This window comes from Cnephaeus nilssonii (genome assembly GCF_951640355.1).
Source record: "Cnephaeus nilssonii genome assembly, chromosome: 2".
In the NCBI taxonomy this organism is placed as follows: Eukaryota; Metazoa; Chordata; class Mammalia; order Chiroptera; family Vespertilionidae; genus Cnephaeus; species Cnephaeus nilssonii.
The window spans coordinates 61,476,858-61,498,394 of record NC_137073.1 but is presented as its reverse complement, the minus strand read 5'-3'; the positions used below and the strand labels follow the sequence as shown (position 1 = coordinate 61,498,394).

Genomic DNA, 21,537 nt, shown 5'->3' with positions numbered 1-21,537 from the left:
CCAGTCATGTTCTCTAGGATGTGAGGGTGGTTTGCACAGCATGAACCTGGGCACCCAGTGGATCATTATATTCCTTCTATAGGGAAAGACCAGGCTTCAGAGCAGCAGACCCATTGCAGACCCCACTCAGCAATGGGGAGAGGGTCTAAAGCCTGTTCTGCTTGCCAAGCCAGGCCAGGCCAGGAGAGCCTTTCTGTTGTTAGCTTCGTTGGTAATTGACTTTTTTTTTTTTTTTTTTTTTTTTTTTTTTTTTTTTTTTTTTTTTTTTTAGTTTCACTGAAGGAGCTAGATTTCCAATTAAGTTTCTTAGGCCTTAAATTAAGAAGAAGTGGTAATTCCTTAAGCATTTGCAAAACGAACAATTTCTGTATGTGGGTCTCAACATATTCTGCTCACCATCGCATTATACAATAACATAAAGCAAGAAAAAATATCCTAGGGACATATTTTGTTTAAGTTTTAAAATGAGATGGGATTCCATTCTTTTCTCCTATTGAATCTAGTTCAGTGACAGGTTATTAAAATGAAGATAAAAATGTGTTCTGTTCTTAAACTTAAAATAAAAGAGCATTAGAGTTGAAAACAGTTTCATAGCATATGCAAACACAGTGAGTACATTTTGATCCTCTTTCTTCCTACAAATGCTGCAAAATTATGAACTTTAATGCACATAGAACTTTCTAGTGATGCCATTTTTTAAAAATAGCTAAGCATTCATATGGTCAACTATGTTTAGTACTAGTAAGTTATGTACATAACTGTGCTCTGACTTTTTTAAATACATGTTTTAATTGATTTCAGAGAGAGGAAAGGAAAGGGAGAGACAGAGAGAAACATCAATGATGATAGAGAATCATTGATCGGCTGCCTTCTGCACGCCCCACACTGGGGATTGAGCCCGCAACCCCAGGCATGTGCCCTGACTGGGAATCGAACTGTGACCACCTAGTTCATAGGTCAACACTCAACTACTGAGCCACCCTGGCTGGGCAACTGTGCTCTGACTTTTATCTCTCATTGGCTATAATAAACTGGCACCCAGCTTTATTAGAAAATAAAACAAAACTCGATAGACTAGTTTTATAGTTTGGGGCTTTTTTTTTTTTTTTTTTTTTAGAAAATTAGCTGATTTCCCTTGGAATTCAGCATGTCAGGAATAATTCACTCTGTAAGGACTTCTATAGTAACTCAGCCAATAATCACTGGATATTTCATTTAAAAATTATCTAAGAATAATGTATTACTTTGACCTTTCCCAAAAGTTTTTCCTATGATACCAAATCTGTGAAATGCAGCTCCCTGATGTCTTCCCAGAACTTGACTTTAGTTTTAGTCTCTAGCAATACAAAAGGGGTCTGTGCAAGATTGTAACTGGGCTGATGGTCTATGATCTATAGTTTTTGTTTTGTTTAAAATTTAAAATTTTATGTAAGGATAAGATAGATAGGAATTTCCCCCGATGGTACATTTTAAAGCCATGACCTTTGTTTTAGGTAAGATTATCTCCAGTCAAAATGTCAACCAAGAACTCTACAGATCTAGTTGAATATGTTGACAAGTAAGTCTAAATTATAACTAGTTTTAACTACTTACTGTATTTAATGATTCAGTTAGAGATTAAAGGGGTTGAAAAAGATCTTTCGTTCATCCAAACTAGTCTCTGCTTTTGAAAGAGACTGCATTAAACCATCTGAAAAAGACAAGCCTCTCTATCCTATTCCTTTCTGATTGACAGAGCAAGCTGATTTTACTGTCTGCTCTTTAATAACCTCCATGGGTTCCCATATATTTATGAATGAAACTAGAGGTCCAGTGCACGAAACTTGTTCATGAGTAGGGTCCCTAGCGGCTGCCAGCTGCCAGGCAGGGCCTTCCTTCATTCCGCACCACCCCCTGATGGTCAGCACACGTCATAGCGAGTGATCGAACTCCCAGTTGGTCGAACTCCCGAGGGGACACTTTGCATGTTAGGCTTTTATATATATAGATAATACAGCATAGGCAATGCGTGACATACTAGTACAAGTTCTGACACATGTAACTATGACTTTACAAATAAACCAAATAAATCTTTTAACATTTCATGATCAAAAGTCAGGAAAATTTGAAATATATTAAATTAATCATCAGAAAATTTTGATAGAGCTGTTTACAGTGCCTCACCTGGAGCTCATCCAGGGGAGGCCTACAGAAGAGGGACAGCTCTGGGGAAGTGGAAACATAACGTGCTATTGACACATGTGCAATGTCCAAAGGATCCTGGAATTCCAGTTTGAAAAGGTGAGATCACAACAGGCAATGCATATTAATTTCGTTGTTTTCTATTCCATTTGTCAGAAGAGGACTTATTCTTATACACCAATTAATGTTTGCAGAGAACTTGGGATTTAGTATCGGGCTTTCTGCGATTTTCTGTGTGACCTCAGTCAGTCTCACAATGTCTCTGGGCTTTGGTGCTTCCATTTGCCAAATGAAGAGGTTAGATGAGACGCTCTCCAGGACCCACTGCAGCTTGTAAATAATTCTGGCTCTAAAACTATACATCAAACAACAGGTGACCTTGAGAAAAGTAAAAGGTCTTCTCTTTTCTGGGCAATCTCTGCTCCCTCTATAAAATGGAGTGAGGTTTTAAGTGGTGGTTGATGAGCAGCCTGAGCCCCAAGGGCTGTCTTATTCAAGATAAGACCCAGATTTCATTTCCAGGATGTGGATTAGAAAGATGCCTCTACTTTCTATTTCTCAGCTCTGCCCACAATTTCCCATAAATACTCTTTTATGTAGTAAACTAAATGGCTAAGATTTAAGAACATACATTATTTGCCCATGGGATTTAATTTTGAATGGAAGACAAATTCCACCCATAAATTTTTTTCTTCAATCGACACTCCTTAAAACATTTCTTACTATTGAATCAAATAATTTATAAGGTCTCTTCTGTCCCTAAGATTCTATGGTCTTCAAAAATTGGTTATCACCATTTATTCACTTAACAAATATTTATTGAGTATCTACTAAGTGCCAGGCACTATGCTGGGCACTTGGAGAGCCATCAGTGAACAAAAGAGACAAAGATCCCTGCCCTCATGGAGCTTCTGTTCTAGCAGGAAGAAGGGACACACATTGTAGAAAGTCTGACAAGGGTAGGCCTCATTGAGAAGTTGACATTTGAGTAGAGGCCAGAGGAGGAAGTTGGCCATGTGGACATCTTAAGGAAGAGCAAAGTTTCTAAGGCAGGAAATCGCTGTCCTGTGGCAGAAACATCAATGAGGTGAAGAGGGCTGGAATTAAAAGGAGAGAAATATAAACTTGAACTATGATGCTATCTTGATGAGGGAAATGAAATTGCTTTGTAATGAGGAGCTGTCTGCGCTGGGCTTTAGCCAATACGTACCTCAGGTATTCCCTCAGTAGTACGTTTTGGGGAGATGAAGGTCTGGCTGACATCCAAAGAAGGGCATTTAACATTTAGATACATAAAACTATCAGTAAGTCAAATGGGCAAAGTAATCAATGATTAATGATTTCTCTTTGTGGTAGAATATGGCATTCAGGGTCTGGAAAGTATACATCTTCAAGGTCTTCTTCTTAGTACCATGGCAGATATTTTATTAGACCGTGATGTATTGCTTTCGTTGCTACATGATGGAGATGGATATTTCACATTACAGTACACAAGAAAGGAAGACAAAACGCTGTTGTTTGAGCTTTCTATGGGATAAGTCATGTTAGGTTGGAGATCTTTCAGGTTTTGTTTTGCAATATCATATCCTTCTTTGAGAGCAATTAGCTCCCACCTGCTTGCCTCCATAAGAAAACAAATCACAACAGGTACATCATTAATTCTGTAATTTTATACTTTAAATGTACTGAACAAGAGGAGTTTGCCTCATACAACTTTTCTCCATAAAACACCCCCAATCAGTCTCCTTATCCAGTCTCCTCCTGGCCTGGCCACTGTTTGGAGTCCTCTCCTTCCCAAGCCCCTCCATGCAGACCCCAGTGCTGGCCTAACCCTATCGGCCTTGGTCTCCTTCCTCCCAGACTTCACCCACAGAAACACGAATTGCCTCCCTCACCTCCCTAGAGCATTCAGCCCTCTGTAAAACTAAGCAATGGAGGCTGCTGTAGCCACCAAAATCCATCTGCCAGGGGGTTATAAATAAGCAGTGGAGAAACTTTATAAAATAGATTTTCAACTTCATTGCTACACACACACACACACACACACACACACACACACACACACACACACACGGTATCCCAAAAAATGTATACACACTTTGAATAATTATTTATTCCAATGGGTTAAATCTGAAAAGAAACAAACATCAAGTGAGCTATCAGCTGCTAAGTGTGTATACATTTTGGGGAACACGATAGATAGATAGATAGATAGATAGATAGATAGATAGATAGATAGACAGACAGATATATATATGGCAGGACTCTGCACTGCTCATGTAACTAGTCATATATTAGATCTCACAAAAATGAAAATTTTCTTAAGTTATTATGCCCTTTTGTGTTCTGGAAAAGGGGTTAAATTTTCAAATTTTTGTATTTTGAGAATTATGGGTTGCCAAAATGGTTCTCAGAATCTTCTAAATAAATTTAGTTCTCTATTCGCAAGAACAGAACAGGCAGAGAAGTGAGAGGCTATATGCACCGGCGCATCTGCCAGCAACAGCATGGCTCGTGCAAGTCACACCGAACTGCAGAAAAACAGAATTCAGAGTTTGTGGAAAATCTGTGCAGATTCAGTTGCCAGCTGCATCATCAATGATTTATGTAATTCCCAAATCTCTCTCTCTGAAAGTCCCCCAGGAATTCTTCCTCCTGTGGTTAGTAACTCCATCTGGACTCGTCTGGAATATTCAGTTAAATTTCCTTTCACAGTTAAAGTTACATATGAGTCCCACTGATGTAACACATATACGAAGGAATGAAGCAGTGAATGGTTTTTATTTGGAAAAGGATCATGGTGGCCACATTGTGCTGCAGCAAAAGGCCTCAGCTTTAACCTTTGGGTGATCTGATGATTTGGACAATGGTATCATTGGAAATCTCTCTGAGAAAACTGAGACTTCACACATTTGTGCTTCCAGTTGTTGATTTAGAAAAAACCAACTGGAAAACAACATTCTCTTTTCTTCTGGTAAATGGAAATAGGTGGAAATATAAGCTCTGTGTTCCTCTTGTAGGAATCATGTAGATAGAACTAAATTAAGCATCATTAGTAAGTGGTAATAACGCTTCAACTAATAGTAAATCTTAGGTATAGAAAGAAATTTCAAAAAGGAACACCCTCCACTTAAATGTAAGATAACTTTATAATACAAATTTTAAGGAAAAGAAATAACCATAGTCCAGAATTTATATGTCACTTAATGTCCTCATGATTTCAGGCAAATACATTTACATAGCACTAGGTGTGCCTCCTTAGTGGCTTCCTTCAGGGTGCCCAATAGCAACAACATTGAATCAGCCATGACAGGCAGGACCACAGACTGGCATGCCTTGTTTCACTGACCTGTCTGCTGCCTTAGGTCTGCTTCATTTTCTCTTTCTAGCACAATCTTGACGCCAGCCAACAGCACACTGGAACAATGAGTGCACATGGGTCCCTCATAACACTGGACAGCAGAGCAGCTGTGTGGCACATGCTTCTCACATGTCATCTCAGAATTTACAACTATACAGTGAAGTAGGCCCTATTGGCCCTGGTTTAAGATGAAGTAACTGAAATGCTTGGTTGGTAAGTGGTAGAACCTATATTCTACCCTCAGTCTATCTTGCCTTCCAACGTGCCAGGCTGCTTCTGAATCCTATATAATGAAAGGGTAATATGTAAATTGACCCTAACGGCAGAACTGGGAACAACTGGTCACTATGATGCACACTGACCACCAGGGGTCAGACGCTCAATGCAGGAGCTGCCCCCTGGTGGTCAGTGCGCTCCCACAGGGAGAGCACCACTCAGCCAGAAGCCAGCTCATGGCTGGCTGGCGCAGCGACAATGGCAGGAGCCTCTTCGCGGCAGCGCTAAGGATGTCCAACTAAGCCATTAGTCAGACATACCCCAAGGGCTCCCAGCCTGCCAGAGGAATGTCTGACTGCCAGCTTAGGCCTGATCCCCAAGGGAGCGGGCATAAGCCAGCAGGTGGATATCCCCCGAGGGGTCCCAGACTGCGAGAGGGTGCAGGCCGGGCTGAGGGACCCCCCCCCCCCCCCAGTGCACAAATTTTTGTGCACCGGGCCTCTAGTATCTATATAACTTGAGAGCTCATATTCCATATTTCACACGTCAGCAGTTTATTATATACCCTGGCTTTTATTATTACTGATTCGCACTACCAGCCTTACACCAGTGCAGTTCAGTCTTTAGAATACATTAGGATCACCTAAAAACTTATTTATTTTTTAAATCTTCACTTGAGGATATGTTTTTATTGATTTTTAGAGTGAGAGGACGGGGGGAGAGAGAGAGAGAGAAATATCGATGTGAGAGAGAAACATCAATCGGTTGCCTCCCGCATGTGCCCAACCAGGGATTGAACCAGCAACCTTTGGTGTATGGGACAATACGCCAACCATTGGAGCCCCTGGCCAGGGCACATAAGTGCTTATTTAAAATACATATTCTTGCTCTCCCTTTCACACCCACAAGATTATGATTTAGTAGGTCTATGGTGGAGCCAATGAATCTGCATTTTAACAGCATCCCTCCCTCCCCCACCCCCATAATATTAATTCAAGTTTCTTTGTAAGAAACACTGAATTAGACTAATTTCCTTGGGGGATGAAACTATTGTATATTGTGTATGGACTAGAGTAGACATTCAGTTAAATTCTGACTAACTGATATATTTCTATTGCAACTGAAATTGTTATTGGTAAGTTATTGATATAGATACAGTGTTTTCAGCTGCACATTAAAAAACACCAGACAAACAAATTCCAACCAAAATGGCTTAAATGTAAGGACATTGATTAGTTCACATAAAAAAAAATCTAGAGTTTGATTAATTTAAAGGTTTAGCAATATCATCAAGAACCCAAGTGTATTCTATCCTTCCTCCCTGCCATCATCTTTCCCTCATGACCAAGTGGCTTTAAGAGTTCCCGTTATCCAGCACAGACATGACAACATCCAGCAAAGAGGAGGACAGTTTCCTCCTGTGTGTCTCTTCTTGAAGGCAAAGAAACCTTACCCAGAAGCCCCACGCAGGCTTCTCCTGGAGTCTCACTGGCTAGAGTTCCTTCACATGCTCCTCCCTAAACCAACTGCATCCCAGCCCAGAACAACAGGACCACCATGATTAGCTTGCCTCCCCTGAAAGACACAGGGGGCAGGAGGATGAAGCAAATCAGCCAGAAGGGAAGGATGACTATTGGCAAGGTAACCTACAGTGTCTGCCACACTGGGAACTCCTCAGAGAAAATCTAAATGAGAGGAATGCAGCATAATTTACAATTCTCTGTATAGAACTGAAGACTGAAGATCAGATACCCTTTCATTGGCAAATTCAGGCTGCACATTGTCTAGAGGCGAGAAAGAAGCCCTTGCTCAAGAAAAATGAGCAAATTTGCAGTCCACCACTAAGCTATGTGTCACCATCAGCCGGGCCCGACATCCTCCTCCCTCGGCCTGGGACTCATACATCCAGGGTAGCACTGTCAGCACGCTGGGGTTTTTAAGAGAATGGATTTTATCTAGACAAGGCTCCATTTGGTAATTTTCCAGAAGAACATTTTGAGTCAAATCTGATTAATGAAACCCCTTAGCAAAGCCTTCTTCATTGCTCAGATGTGCAAGTGGTAGGGAAGAGGAATCTCACCCAGGCAAAAGTGTTTTATGCTGCTTAAGAGAGGAAACTGTAATCCTTGAAGCTCTTAGAACTTGTAGCTTTATGAAACCATTTTTTCCTCCAATTTTCCAACAACTGAGCCTTAAGTGAACAAACAGTCCAGCTAGAGAAGTCAGTCAGTCAACAAACACTCACTGACCACCTACTATGTGTCAGGCACCCTTTTCAGTGTTGTGGAACAAGTTAGCGTGCCTGCGCAAAGGGAGCTTTCATTCTAGTAACGGAGGGAAGAATATAACCACGAACAAGTAAAGAAGATAAGTTTGGGTAATGACAAATGGCTATGGAGAGGATGAAATGGGATATTATGATAGAAACTGACTGAGGGGAAGGCTTGTCTCAGGAGGGGACATTGGAGGTGAGAACTAAACAATGAGGAGGCAGCCAGGAGTGACTGCAGAGAAAAGCTTTCCAAGCAGAAGAAACAGCAGGTGCCAAATCTCTGAGCTTGGAACTAGCTTGTTGTTCGAGGAACAGAAAGAGGGCCTGTGTGGTTGAATGAAAGGGAATGGAGGGAATAGTGGGAGGAGATGAGGTTGGAAAAGCAGGCAAAGATTGTATTCTCAGAGAATGGTAAGCCACCAGAGGGTTTTACATAGGCAAGTGCTGTCATTTGCACTTTAAGAAAGACCCCTTTAGCTGCTGTGTGGAGGATGCAGTCTTTGTTAGGAGGGAAAGTAGAGGAGATAATAGCGGCCAAGACCAAGAAAGGAAGAAGTAAAGAAAGAGTAGATATGGAGCTTGGGGACACGTCTGTCTGTCATTCTGCTACCACTATGTTAGGTCACATGAGTAGTGTTAATCAAATTGTGTCCCCTGCTGCTGCTGATTATCTCCTAGAAAGATAGGAACGTGAGAGTTAAGGTTAACATTTGATTTTGGAGTCAGACAGACATGAGTTTCAAATTCTGACCTTGCTATCCCCAAACTGTGTGACTGTTCCTTTTTCTGCCTCATACATTTCCTTCATCTGATCTCCCAAATCTCTATTTTATTCTTCAGCTAATCCCTCTGTCGTCTTTATCCCATGTTTAATTTTTCTTTATTTCAGTTATTATGTTTTTCATGCCTAATATTTCTACTGGCTTGCTTTTTATGTTTTCTAGTTTTTTGTTTTTATTTTGCTAATATCTTCCCTTATCTTTTCTCTTAATACATTCATTAGCTTTTGAACAATTTCTTATTGTATATATTTTTTATTTATCTTCCGTAGGAATCTGCTGTCCAGTAGCTTGTTTCATTGTTGGCCAGCTTTTTAAAAGACTATGCTCCTCAAATGCCCTGTTCTTTTGGCCTGGGAGTTCATGTGCTCCCAGGGATTTCAGCTAGATGTTGGTCTCCAGTGGAGTGTTGTCAGCTCCCGTGAGCAGGTGCTTTCCTACCTTGGGGCATGTGGAGGTAGAACAGTGTAGAAACAACTGCCCCAGGTCAGTTGTTCCCCAAATTGGTTGTCATTATTGTTTCACCTTCTCACCAACACAGGTCCCTGCCTTGCCTGATCTTAGTCAGAGTCTGAAATTTGTCCCAAGGCCATAAGGGGAGAAGCAAAAGCAGAACTACAGTGGCCCCTCTTCCCCATTTTATCCACTTACAACTCCGTCCGTCTCAGGCACCTGACTGAGGTTGGGCTGCCCGGGAAACAGGCTCGAGGCAGAGATTGGTTTACTGTGGAGTGCTCTGGGATGCATACCTGTGCAAGTGAAGGAAGGGGAACAATTGAGAAGGAAGAAAAGTGATGTGATGGAATGGAAGTATCAGCTGATCCCAGGAGCTCTGGAGCCGGGATGGTCCTCAAAGTTGTTCTGAGATAGAGCAAGTGTGTCAGGCCCTTAGACCCACACACTGCCCAACATGGAAGTTGAGCTGCCCTAGGAAGTGGGCATGGCCTTTGGCACAGTGTCTTCTTCACCAAGGCAGTTTCCAGAGAAGGCTAATAGCTGAGGGCTGTCCGCTGGCAGCACTCCCAGAAGCTGGGGAGTAAGTCCCCCGTTCCCGGCGTATGACAGTACCCACTACACCTCCCACAGCCACCGGTATAACCTACCGCCCACTGCCCGAGGGGGTTTTCCCCGTTTTCTCATTTTCTCCCTCTAGGACCTCTGAGGTTTTAAGAGGGAGGGAAAATGGGAGACAGTGGTCATGCAAACTCAGCAGTTTGGTCAGGACCATGGTGAGCCCAGGAACTTGAGCTCCCCGGGAGCTGGAACCCATTTCCTTTCTTCCTGTGCTCTGCCTCCCCAGCTGTCATGTTGTTCAGGGGCAGATTCACTTTACTGACTTGTTCACTCTAGACCTCAGCTCTCGCTCGCTGAGAGCTTCGATTTTCCTGGGGAGCTGGAGCTAAGAGGATCCCCCGAGAACCAACCAGGGCTGAGCAGAGGTGCACTGTGGCTGAACGAGCCTCACCCATGGGCTCTGCATAGCCACAGGAAGCCCCGGCCATGGGGGATAGCAGCTTATTCCACGGGCCCCGAGTTTGTCCTGTGAGCCCCACAGAACCCCCATCACTTCTCAGGCCCTAGACCCTCACCTCAGAACGACTCCCGATTTGCTTTCCAGCAACGTTGTCCTGATGGCATCGGGAGAACGGGGTGCAGGGGAAAGAACAGCTAGAGACAGAAGCCATTTACATGATGGTGACAGTGTTGGTTTTTTAAAAGGTTAAGCCCAATTCTACCACTGCCCCCACCCAAAAGTGTAGGCTGAACTTAGTGACCTGCTTCTAAGGAACACACTAAAGCAAAAATGCAGGTGTATGACTTCAGAGACTAGGTCACAAAACTAAGCACAAAAGTAGCTAGTCCTTCAAGAAGTTTATCTGTGAAAGGAAGGAGTAACACGCTAATGCCAATGGGGGCTATCAGGATCTTATGTTCTTTACCTTATTACTAAACTAGTGCCCTGGAGACAGATTCGTGCCCATTGAAAGGAAATTAATTATAAGGTGGCCGGCAGGGCAGGACTGGGCCAGACAGGCCCTTGGAGCCAACCTCCCATGGTCCCCCCCCCCCCGGCCAGCCGCACCTGGGGTGGTGCTGCGGTTCAAAGGCTGTCTGCTGAGTGAGTGGGGTCCCTCTGGCAGATGGGGTCCCTCAGCCTGGCCTGCGGGGATTGGGCTGAAACTGGCTCTCCGACATCCTCTGAGGGGTCCCAGATTGCGAAAGGACAGTTCTCGGGTGATACACCCCAGAATTGGGCTCCCTCCTCTCTTGTTCCGGGGTGCGTCACCCAAGAACCGCTGCCAAGTCACCCCAGCTTGGCAGCTCCTGCGTTGAGTGTCTGCCCTCTGTTGGTCATTGTGCATCATAGCTACTGGTCAGATGGTCACTTAGCTTTTTATATATAGATAGATAGCCCTAGCTTTTATCTTTTCCTCTTACTCTTCATTGAACTTCTGACTCATGTGTTAATCTTTGCCTTTGAGCTCTCATTTCTTACAGCTATAAGAAAGCAGCCCTGTTCACAGTACAGAATTAACAAGTATTAAATTTATGTGGATTCAACTTGGCTTGTTAGAATAATGGGTAAGATATAGAACAATTCCTGCTTGAAACATGAAAAATGCATGCTACAAGATCAAGGAGTAGGTCAGAACTGCTTTTTAGATGAGATATAAACCAAGATTCTAACCATGCAGGTGCTCAAGTCCAACCAGACTTCTCACAGGTGAGAAAATGCAGAAGTGAGCATACAGAGTACTGGTGCTGGCTCCTCCAAGCTCATTCTTGTAACGGCCCTGGTGTTGTTTCTCTTTCCTGACCAGGGGTCACTCTTTCCTTCCTGCCATTCCAAACACCCAGAGAAGTCAGATAGAAGACAAACTGCACAGCCAGGAGTGCACCATCGCTTTCCTCCTTGAGCAAGCTTTCCGCATCAAAGAGGACATCTCTGCTTGTCTTCAGGGGACCCAAGGCTTTCGAAAAGAGGAGCTGCTTGCCAGGAAGTTACTGGAAAACCATATCCAGACCATCACCAGCATCGTCAAAAATCTCAGCCAAAACATTGAGGTAGTTCTTTATTTCCCACATGTTGGCATCATTGCTTGTCAAAGACTATCAACCACCAATGTCATTTTTCAGCTATAGAAATGAGTTGCTATTTTTTAAGTTTAAGTGATGACAATGTAATTACCTCTGAGGAAAACAGTTCAATATTCCAACTGCTCGTTTATGCCAAAAAAGTAAAAGAAATTATATTCAAAAAATGTTTGTTGAACATGTATGTAACAACAAAGACAACTGTTTTTTAACATTATGTCAAACATTATGCTAAGGTATTTATCTTAGTGTAAATCTCCAAGATTATATTAATGCAATCATTTCAAATAGAGGCTTTTATAGTGTATTGTTATTGCTGGTTCATAGGCCCCTTACAATCTGACCCCCAAAATCTCTCTGACCCCCATGTCCCACTGCTTTCTTTCACTCTGTCCATATTGCCTCCCTGCTCTTCCTAGAACAACCAAATACTCTGGCTTCGTGGCATTTGCACTTGCTACTTATTCACTCTGGCTCGATCATCTTCCCCTCGAAATTCCAATGAAATGTTCTTCACTCCCTTCAGGTCCCTGCTCAAATATCTCCTTATCAGAAAGGATTTCCTTGACATGCTATGAAATAGCACCCAACCCTCCCTCCCCGCCCCCCAACAGCCACAATCTCCCTTAAGCCCTCTGTTATTTTTTTTCTTTTTCGTATTTTTATTGATTTCAGAGAGGAAGGAAGAGAGAGAGAGAACTATCAATGATGAGAGAGAATCATTGATTGGCTGCTTCCTGCACACCCCACACTGGAGATCAAGCCTGCAACCCAGGCATGTGCCCTAACTGGGAACCTCCTGGTTAATAGCTCAACGCTCAGCCAGGCAGAAGCAGAGCCTTTTGAGGTTACCCAGAGTTAACAGAGGACAGTTCTTAGCCCGTTTTTGTCTCCCAGGCTTTACTGGAATTGAGTGTTATTGTAGGTTAAGTGGAAGACTCCTTTGGCTGATTCTTCATTAAAATTGGATCTCAGGGGAGTGGTGATTGACATTAGTCACTAGGGAGAGACAATCTGATCACTGGAAATATGAAAGATGCTATCACATGTGACTTTGTTTGCAGAACTCCACAGAAAACAGCAGGAAGGAGATTTGAAGCAAAGCCATTTATTTCACAGAGAGGGAAACCCACACCTGAATGCCAAGGAGAGACTATGGGGCCAGAATTGGAGTGAATAGTTTCCTGAGTGTTCAGAAGTGAAGCCCTCCATTGCTTTTATCCGTAGCACTTATCGCAAACTACCATGGTCTATATTTGTTTATTGTTGCTTTTTCCCCTTCTAAAATATAATGTCCATGAGGGCAGGGACTTTGTTTTGTCCACTGCTAAATCCCACACCAGATAATGAGAGTGCTGGTAGGTAGTCAGCACTGTAAATATCTCCTGAATAGATGAATGAATGAATGATGTTTAAGCTACTAAAGGTAAACTAGAGTTTCTGATCAAAAAAGAAAATGCTTGGGTTAAACCATAATAGACAGTTTTTAACTACAGATATTTCAGCCCTATTTTTAAAGTGCTGATGGACTTGACTAATCTGGGGTAGCAACTTCCAGACAAGGGTTTCATAGAATACAATTTAGAAAGCTGGTCAAACTGTGTGGAATTATCATGAGAATTGATAACAATTCCCTCCCATATGTCCTTTTATCAGAGCAAATGGGCTAAACAAACAAACAAACAAACAAAAATGAGATTGACCCATCAATGACTTCCTTATGACACTGTATTTAAGACTAAGAATACTGTATTTACTAATTTACTTTTAATCTACAGGGTGTGGAAAACCCCATAATGCACTTGAGGAAGTGTAGGAATTTTAAAAAATCTTAGTGAACTTTTAAAAGGCACTTTATTGGTACTGAGCATATACTGAATTGACCCCAGGGCCTAAAAGTCAATGCCACTTGTAAAATCCTTGGAAGCTGTTCCCAGGCATAATAAAGTGTCATGAAAGTGACAAGAGAAACAGTGCCTTTGAGATGATGAGAAAATCAGGTAAGTACTAATATAAGATCCCAATTTAGCAGTCAAAACTTCTTGGTGATTGGAAAGAGAACAGCATTCTCAGAAATATCAAAATGCTTCTAGGATATTCTATATTTTGATCTGAGTACTGTAGCTGTTACATAGTTGATTATATTCATCAAAATTATTTGATGAATTATATTCATCCAATTATCTTCATATGTACACTTTGATTTGTACATTTTAATACATATTAATTATACCCCAATAAAACATCTTAGCATTAAGAGAAGAAATGTTTCCAAATCTCTAGAAGTTTCGCTAAGAGCTTCTTTTTCTATAATAATCATTTTAGATTAGCTCTGAAAAAAGACAGAGCTGAAACATTTTCCAAAAATTATGAAATCTCAAAATATTTACAATCCTATTAAAGGTTTGGCATATATAGGAAAAATGAGGAGGACTGCTCTGATTGTGCAGAAAACTGAATTAGAAAATGTTTTAAAGGCTGAAGAAAATATAGTTAAAATATTATGAAGAAGAACCCAGCCTGCATGGCTCAGTGGTTGAGTGTCGACCTATGAACCAGGTCTCAGTTTGATTCCTGCTCAGGGCACATTCCTAGGTTTCAGGCTCAATCCCCTGTGGGTGGTGTGCAGGAGGCAGCAGATCGATGACTGTCTCTCATCATTAATGTTTCTATCTCTCTCTCCCTCTTCATTCCTCTCTAAAATCAATAAAAATACATATTTTTAAAAAATATTATGAAGAAGAAATTATTAGGCTACCTTTAGTAAATAACTGACTATCAAGTAATAAACATTTTGTAGAGGAATGAATGCTATTCAAGTATTTTAAAAGAATCTAAACTCATTAACCAGATCAGCCTATTTGCAAATTAGCCAGCAAGATAGATCTATGTATGAATGGAAAAAATTTATAATTAACCATAATTGCAGCCGTTAAGTTGCTTGTTCCTTTTTAAAATCAAGTTATTTATTTTTTAACCTGCCAGCTAATTATGTTTTAAAATTAACTTATTTTAAGTTTTTTAATTAATTTAAAATTTTTAACTCAAGAAAAGAATTTTATGTGTAACATTGCTTTATTGTGTTTTTTCCCAACTTACAAAAATAATACTTGTTCATTGTAATTATTTTGAAATTTTAAGAGAAAAAATTTAAAACCTGGGAAAAAATTTCTCACAATTCTAGCAACAAATTGTAATCTCTACACTCAGATGTATCTCCCTCTAGTCCTTCCAGACATTTCATTCAGGAAGCTGGGAATACTTTTGTAAGCACAATCTTGAATATAAAATTATGTCATAAACTCTTTTTTATATGTCATTAAAAGCTCTTTGCATGCTACATACACCACGACTTGCCTAATTATTCTCCTAATATTGAAATATATTTGTGCATAGATATGTGTCGGCATTTGGATTATTTCTATTCTACATATTCTTAGAATAGAATTACCAGGGGATGAACACTGTGAAAACTTTTGATGCATTTTTCTAAGTTGGTTTCCAGAAAGCTTATCATTATTTATACTTCCATTAGCATTATATGAACGTACTTTCTTCACTGTGCTGATGCCAGCCTTGAGATTTATTGTTTCAATCTTCGCTAATATGATGGGATAGAAATGAGATCTTTTTTTCATTTCTTCAAAGTGACATAATTATTTGCATTCTCTCTGTCAATAATCTGTTAATGTCTTTAGTCAATTTATTTGGGGGAGAAGTTAGTGCTTTTTAATTTTTATTGACTTGATGTGCTTTTTTATTAATTAAGAATAATAACCAGTGGTACATTAGTGTTTAACAATCAGCAATCAATTTTTTCTGGGTGATAAAAATATGATTTGCAGTGTTTGCCTGTTTGCATGGTATAAATACTCTATGATTGATTTTGAATACCAACAGTATGTTACTGAACACAAAGATGAGAAGAGGTAAATGCTGTTGACTCTCGCAAACAGGTGCATCCTGATTGTAGCACAGCACTGAAACCTTCGGTAGTGACCGTTGTTTTTCCAGTTTGTTGTTTTTATCTTAATTATATTTATAATGTTTTTATAAGCTTTTTATAAACTTAACCATTCCATATTTGGTTTTGTGGTTGCTCTCATTACTTTTAAAAATATAAATTTCTTTATTCAAAGATGAAATAATCTCCTCTATTATCTGTCATTTTTATGGTTTAACATTTTATTTATTTATAATATTTTTTTCTAAAATCTACATTGATGTATGACATAAGGATCTAAATGGATTGTTTTCTAAATAAGTTACCAGAGAGCCCAATACCATTTGTGAAATTCCTTCCCCACTGAATTGTGAGTCTCAAATATAGCCTATTTCTTTCTTAAATTTACCAACGACTTAATTCCATTTATCTATTTAGCTATACATATCTCTGTAGCTACACTGATTTACTTATCCTTTTTTATAAAATTTAGTAGGGCAAGTTCCCTTTCATCACTGTTCTCTACCAAAACAAAGTATAACAACACCTACTGTTATGATCTGAATGTTTGTGTCCCCAAAATTCATATTGTCCAATGTGGTGGTAGTAGGAGGTGGGCCTTGGGGACATGCTTAGGCTGTGGGGGTGGAATGTTGGTGAATGGGATTAGTATCCTTATTAGAGAGATTCCACACAGCTCCCTAGGTAGTTGGCAGTCTGCAACCCAGAAGAGGGCACTCACCGGAACCTGGCCATGCTGGCACCCCGATCTTGGACTTTCAACCTCAAGAACTGTGAGCTACTCAGCTTGTGGTATTTTTATATGTATAGCAACCCAGACTGAGACATCTACACACATGCAAAAACAAATAAAAACCAAACAATAAAAAATTCTAGCTAGTGTTTTCAACACTTTTTTGTTTTCAATTAAAGCTTTATTTGCTCTAAAAAATTTCTTGATCTGCCAGCTTATGATTCTGTATATGGCCTTTGAAATTTCTATAATTTGCTTGCTATAAAATACCTTCTTTTCCTCAGAAAATTCATAAATATAAGTTTAAATATAGTTCAGGCCTTGGTCATACACAGCAACTAAACTTGGATGTTTTTCCACACCACAAATTTGTTTTCCAAAGTCCCACACTCTCACTGTTTTCTGACTAAATATAAATTATTTTTATATATCCTGACTTTACACTGGAATTTGTTTAAGTGACATCATTTTACTTTCTATGGGCAAGCAAAATTTTTTCAATTATTAAATTAATATTTATATTATTAGTGCAAAAAATTTTCAAAAATTCTGTTCTTGGGACCTCCAACCTGGTGGTATGGAGCAGTCAGCTCCACTTCAGAACACCACGACATAATGAAGACATGACTAAGGGCGGAGTCTGAGTAACATGTCAATATTTAAACATTGAGAGACTTAACATAAAATCTGGAGTTCTGGCTTCTGTTTAAACACTGTGAAACCATCATTCCCTCCTGGCAACAATCAGCCGGAATCAAGCCATCGCTGCCTCCTTGCAAAAAAGCAGGGATCACTTCTCTCTGACATTGGACTGTCACTATCAGCCTAACTAGGAAATGCATTCAATTGTTTAACCTCTGCTTTAAACGATATTTTCTTATCATGTGGGAAGAGAAATTAATAGGAATTTTGACTCAAACTTACAGATTTTAGAAGACCAAATAAGAGTTCGAGACCAGGCGGCCACAGGGACTAATTTTGCAGTCCAGGAGCTGAACAGCAGACACCTTCAAGGAGTCGGAGACCTTCGAGGAAGAGTAGCCAGGTGAGAAGCAGCACATTAACTAATTAATGTTTAGCAGTCAGCTCTTGGCCACTGAATTCTCATTCCCAAATAAGTTCCATGTTGTGCCAAACAAGGTACTGTCTTTATATTAAGCTTAAGTTATGAGATGGTAGTTGTAAAAGTGTGTCATAGAATTTGAAAACCTCATGCTTCCTTGTGAGATCCAAGGTTACAGAAAAGCGCCCTTATACAGAATGTCTAGTTTAATTCTTGTCTTTACAGCCCTCAGTGTCCAAATGCCAACATCCAAAGACAGACCCTCATAACCACATATAAAATCCCCAAAGGTATCAAATTCTGATTAAACATTTAAAATATATAAGAATTACATGTAAAATCTAACGAAAGGCATCTACTGCCAATACATACAATTTTGAGTAACATCTTATGTATGAGATTTCTAAATAAAAAGAATTAATGGTATACATTCAGTAAATACCTTTAGGCATTTACAATGGCAGGACCACTCTGGTAGAAACATCAAAAATGGCTGACCATGAACACCTTCCCATCTCTACATCTTCTGCCAGAACCTCTTTCCTCACTCCTGGATTACCCCTACCTCCATCTTGTTAATCACTCTGAAGTATTAATCACCAAATAATAATTAGGTGATTAATACCTAAGACAAACTTCTCCATCCAACTCAACAAAAATGTATTAAGCACTTATATGCCAGGCAATGTGATAGGAGTTAGGGATTCAGCAACACAGTCCCCATTCCCATAGCTGTTTACAGTCTACCTGGGGAAAAAAAGCCACAAATATAAGTAATGAGGTGAGCACTATAATGAAAACCTGGGTGCTCTGGGAATATCCAAATTAGATTGGGGGGCAGGGGAGGCTTCCTGGAGGAGGTGACACTTGAGATGAGTTGTGAATGATTTGGGTAGCAGTCAGCTACACAAGGAAGGGTGGGAAAGGTACTTCACAAAAGAGGAATAACAGGTTCAAAAGAACCAAGGATGACTTATTATGACATGTTCAAGGGCCTACCTGTGAGAAGAGTATTTTAGTTCTGATATTTTGGGATTTGCATTTAGAGAGAGATGGGAGATTGGGAGATAAAGCTAGAGAAGTGGTTCAGAATTAGGAGGGACCTCATGGGTCAAGCTAAAGAGTTTGAACTTTATGTAGAAGGTTATAGATAGCCATGGGAAAATTTTAAGTAAATGGATGACATAATTTGTAGTGACATTCTAGTGTAACTTAATTGATGGGGTATAGGAAGAAGGAAGCCTATGGCAGCAAAAAAACAGTAAGAAATGTCAAGGGCCTAAACTAAGCCCTAGTCATGAAAGTTCAGGCCAGGTAACACAACACAGACTTTAGGGAAGCAGAATCTACAGTATATATATACACACACACACACACATATTATATATACATATTATATATATACATACATATATGCATATATAATTAACTATACTATGTATAAAATATACCTTACTAGAGGCCCGGTGCGTGAATTCATGAATGGATGGGGTCTGGTCAGCCTGCCCCGATCAGGGCCAATCAGGGCAGGGCTGGCCGGTGGGGAGGGCCCATGGGCGGTTGGCCAGCCAGCCCAACCCCTGGTCAAACTCCCAGTTGAGGAGACAATTTGCATATTAGCCTTTTATTATATAGTATATTTTAAAAATATATTAAATTCCTACTTTATTATATATATTTGATACATACAAAAGAATGTATCATTTTTATGTAAGTTATGAAGCAAGATAATAAAACAAACACTCTACTTAGATGTGCCATAATTTTGCAAAGAAGATAAACACCAAACATCTGTTTTGAATGAAACTTGGGATTTGGCTCCATTTGGTGGTATACTGATAACACTCCAACCATTTCTTTCCTTCTGCAAACTATTTACAAATCTCTTATTTTACTCTTGTAAATCCTGTCTTATATACAAGACAAAATAACAAACAGATTTAATTGAAGCCAAGAGAGAAATGAAATAATATCAAGGAGAAGATGTATAATTTTCTTTGCTCATTCTTTTGTTTTGTTTTCTTTTTTTAAATAAAAAGTGTGTATATTTAAGGTGTACAACCTGATGATATACTTATCCATCATAAAATACTACAGTCAAGCTAATTAACTTTCTCCTCACATAGTGCCTTTTTTTGTGAACAGAGCCACTGAAATTTACTCCTAGTACATTTCCACTCTTCAATACAGTATTAAATACTAGTGGCCCGGTGCACAAATTTGTGCACATTGAAAGGAAATTAATTAGAAAAATATTTTAATATCGCTATTTGCCCTTTCTCTAAAATAGAAGTGTCAACCAAATTCACGATCGACAGTGACAGGTCGAAACACACACGTGCAATTGGCACCAGTGAGAGCTTTATATGTATTGCGCATGTGCGAGTCAACTTGGCCTTTTATATATAGAGAGAGAATAAACTTGCTCAATTAGACCTGCTTTCTAATGTAGCTAAACTTTTTCCAGCCCAGTGAAGCACCCCAACTTTTCTTTCAGGTAATTGTCAGCAACACAGCAGTAAATATCAATACAAAGCAGATTATTATTGTAGATCATGCAGGGAGAACAAAAGGTAAAATATTTAACTGCAGCAGTGTTTGACTATATTCTGTGCAGTGAGAAAACCTGAAGTCATTTTCAAGGTCCACCATTTCTTACTTCTTTTCAGTCAGGTCAAGTTTCTAAGCTTCCTAAAACTCCGTTTTCCAGATAATGAAAAGAAAATAGGATTCCACTGAGTCTCCTTTCTACCTACTCCAGGACTTCTGTGAGGATCAAATGAGACGAGGCATGGGAAAATGCTTCACAGACATTTGGTTACAGTATAAAGTGTTTCCACCTGAGGCTAGTCGTCGCTGGGGAGAGGAAGCCAGGTGTTGCTACTTGACGTCATTACCCGGGTGGTCAGACATTTAGCATATTAGCCTTTTATATAGATAGAAGATTAGACAGATAGTTATGATGCTTTAGACTACAGATCTCTAGACTGATGAACCTTAACTAATCTTTGTACACTTTGACCAACATCTTCCCATTTTTCCCACCTTTCATCCCTGATAACCACATTCCACTCTGTGCCTCTGTGTATTTGACTTCTTTAGATTCCACATATAAGTGAGATCATGGAGTTTTTGTCTTTATGGGTCTAGCATATTTTACTTATAATGCCCTTCAGGTTAATACATGCCTCAAATGCTAATATCTCCTCCTTTTTTGAGGCTGAAAATATTCGTGTGTGTGTGTGTGTGTGTGTGTGTGTGTGTGTGTGTGTTTGTGTGTGTGTGTGTGTCACAATTTCTTTCCATTCATCCATCAACAGACACTTAGGCTGTTTCCATAACTTGGCTATTGTGAATATTGCTGCAATGAACATGGAAGTACAGATATTTCTTCCAGGTACTGAATACATTTCCTTTGGGGATATACTGTTATTCAAAAGAGGGATTGCAGGGTGTTATCTATTTTTAGTTTTTTGAGGAACCTACATACTGTTTTCTATAACGGCTGTCCCAATTTATGTTCCTGCCCACAGTGTACAAAGGTTCCCTTTGTTCCATATACTCATCATTTTTCTCTCTTTTTTTTATATAATAGCCATCCTAACAGGTCTGAGGTGATATCTCATCATGGTTTTGATTTTCATTTCCCTGCTGATTAGTGATGTTGAGTATCTTTTCATGTACCTGTTGGCCATTTGTATGTTGTCTTTGGACAAATGTCTATTCGGGTCCTTTGCCCATTTTTTTAAAATATATTTTTATTGATTTCAGAGAGGAAGGGAGAGGGGAGAGAGATGGAAACATCAATGATGAGAGAGAATCATTGAATCACTGACTGGCTGCCTCCTGCACGCCACCTACTGGGGACCAAG

The 21,537-nt window shown here is 39.9% G+C and overlaps 1 protein-coding gene across 1 annotated transcript in view; it reads left to right on the top strand.

Moving 5' to 3' along the window:
* FAM81B (family with sequence similarity 81 member B) overlaps positions 1–21,537 on the top strand; it is a gene marked incomplete at its 3' end in the record, with an annotated part of 48,079 nt that overhangs the window by 2,205 nt on the left and 24,337 nt on the right. Inside the window, exons 3-5 of the mRNA XM_079797641.1 lie at positions 1,494–1,558; positions 11,632–11,875; positions 17,529–17,647. Coding sequence (XP_079653767.1) covers positions 1,494–1,558; positions 11,632–11,875; positions 17,529–17,647 — 428 coding nt within the window. The remainder of the gene's footprint in view (positions 1–1,493; positions 1,559–11,631; positions 11,876–17,528; positions 17,648–21,537) is intronic.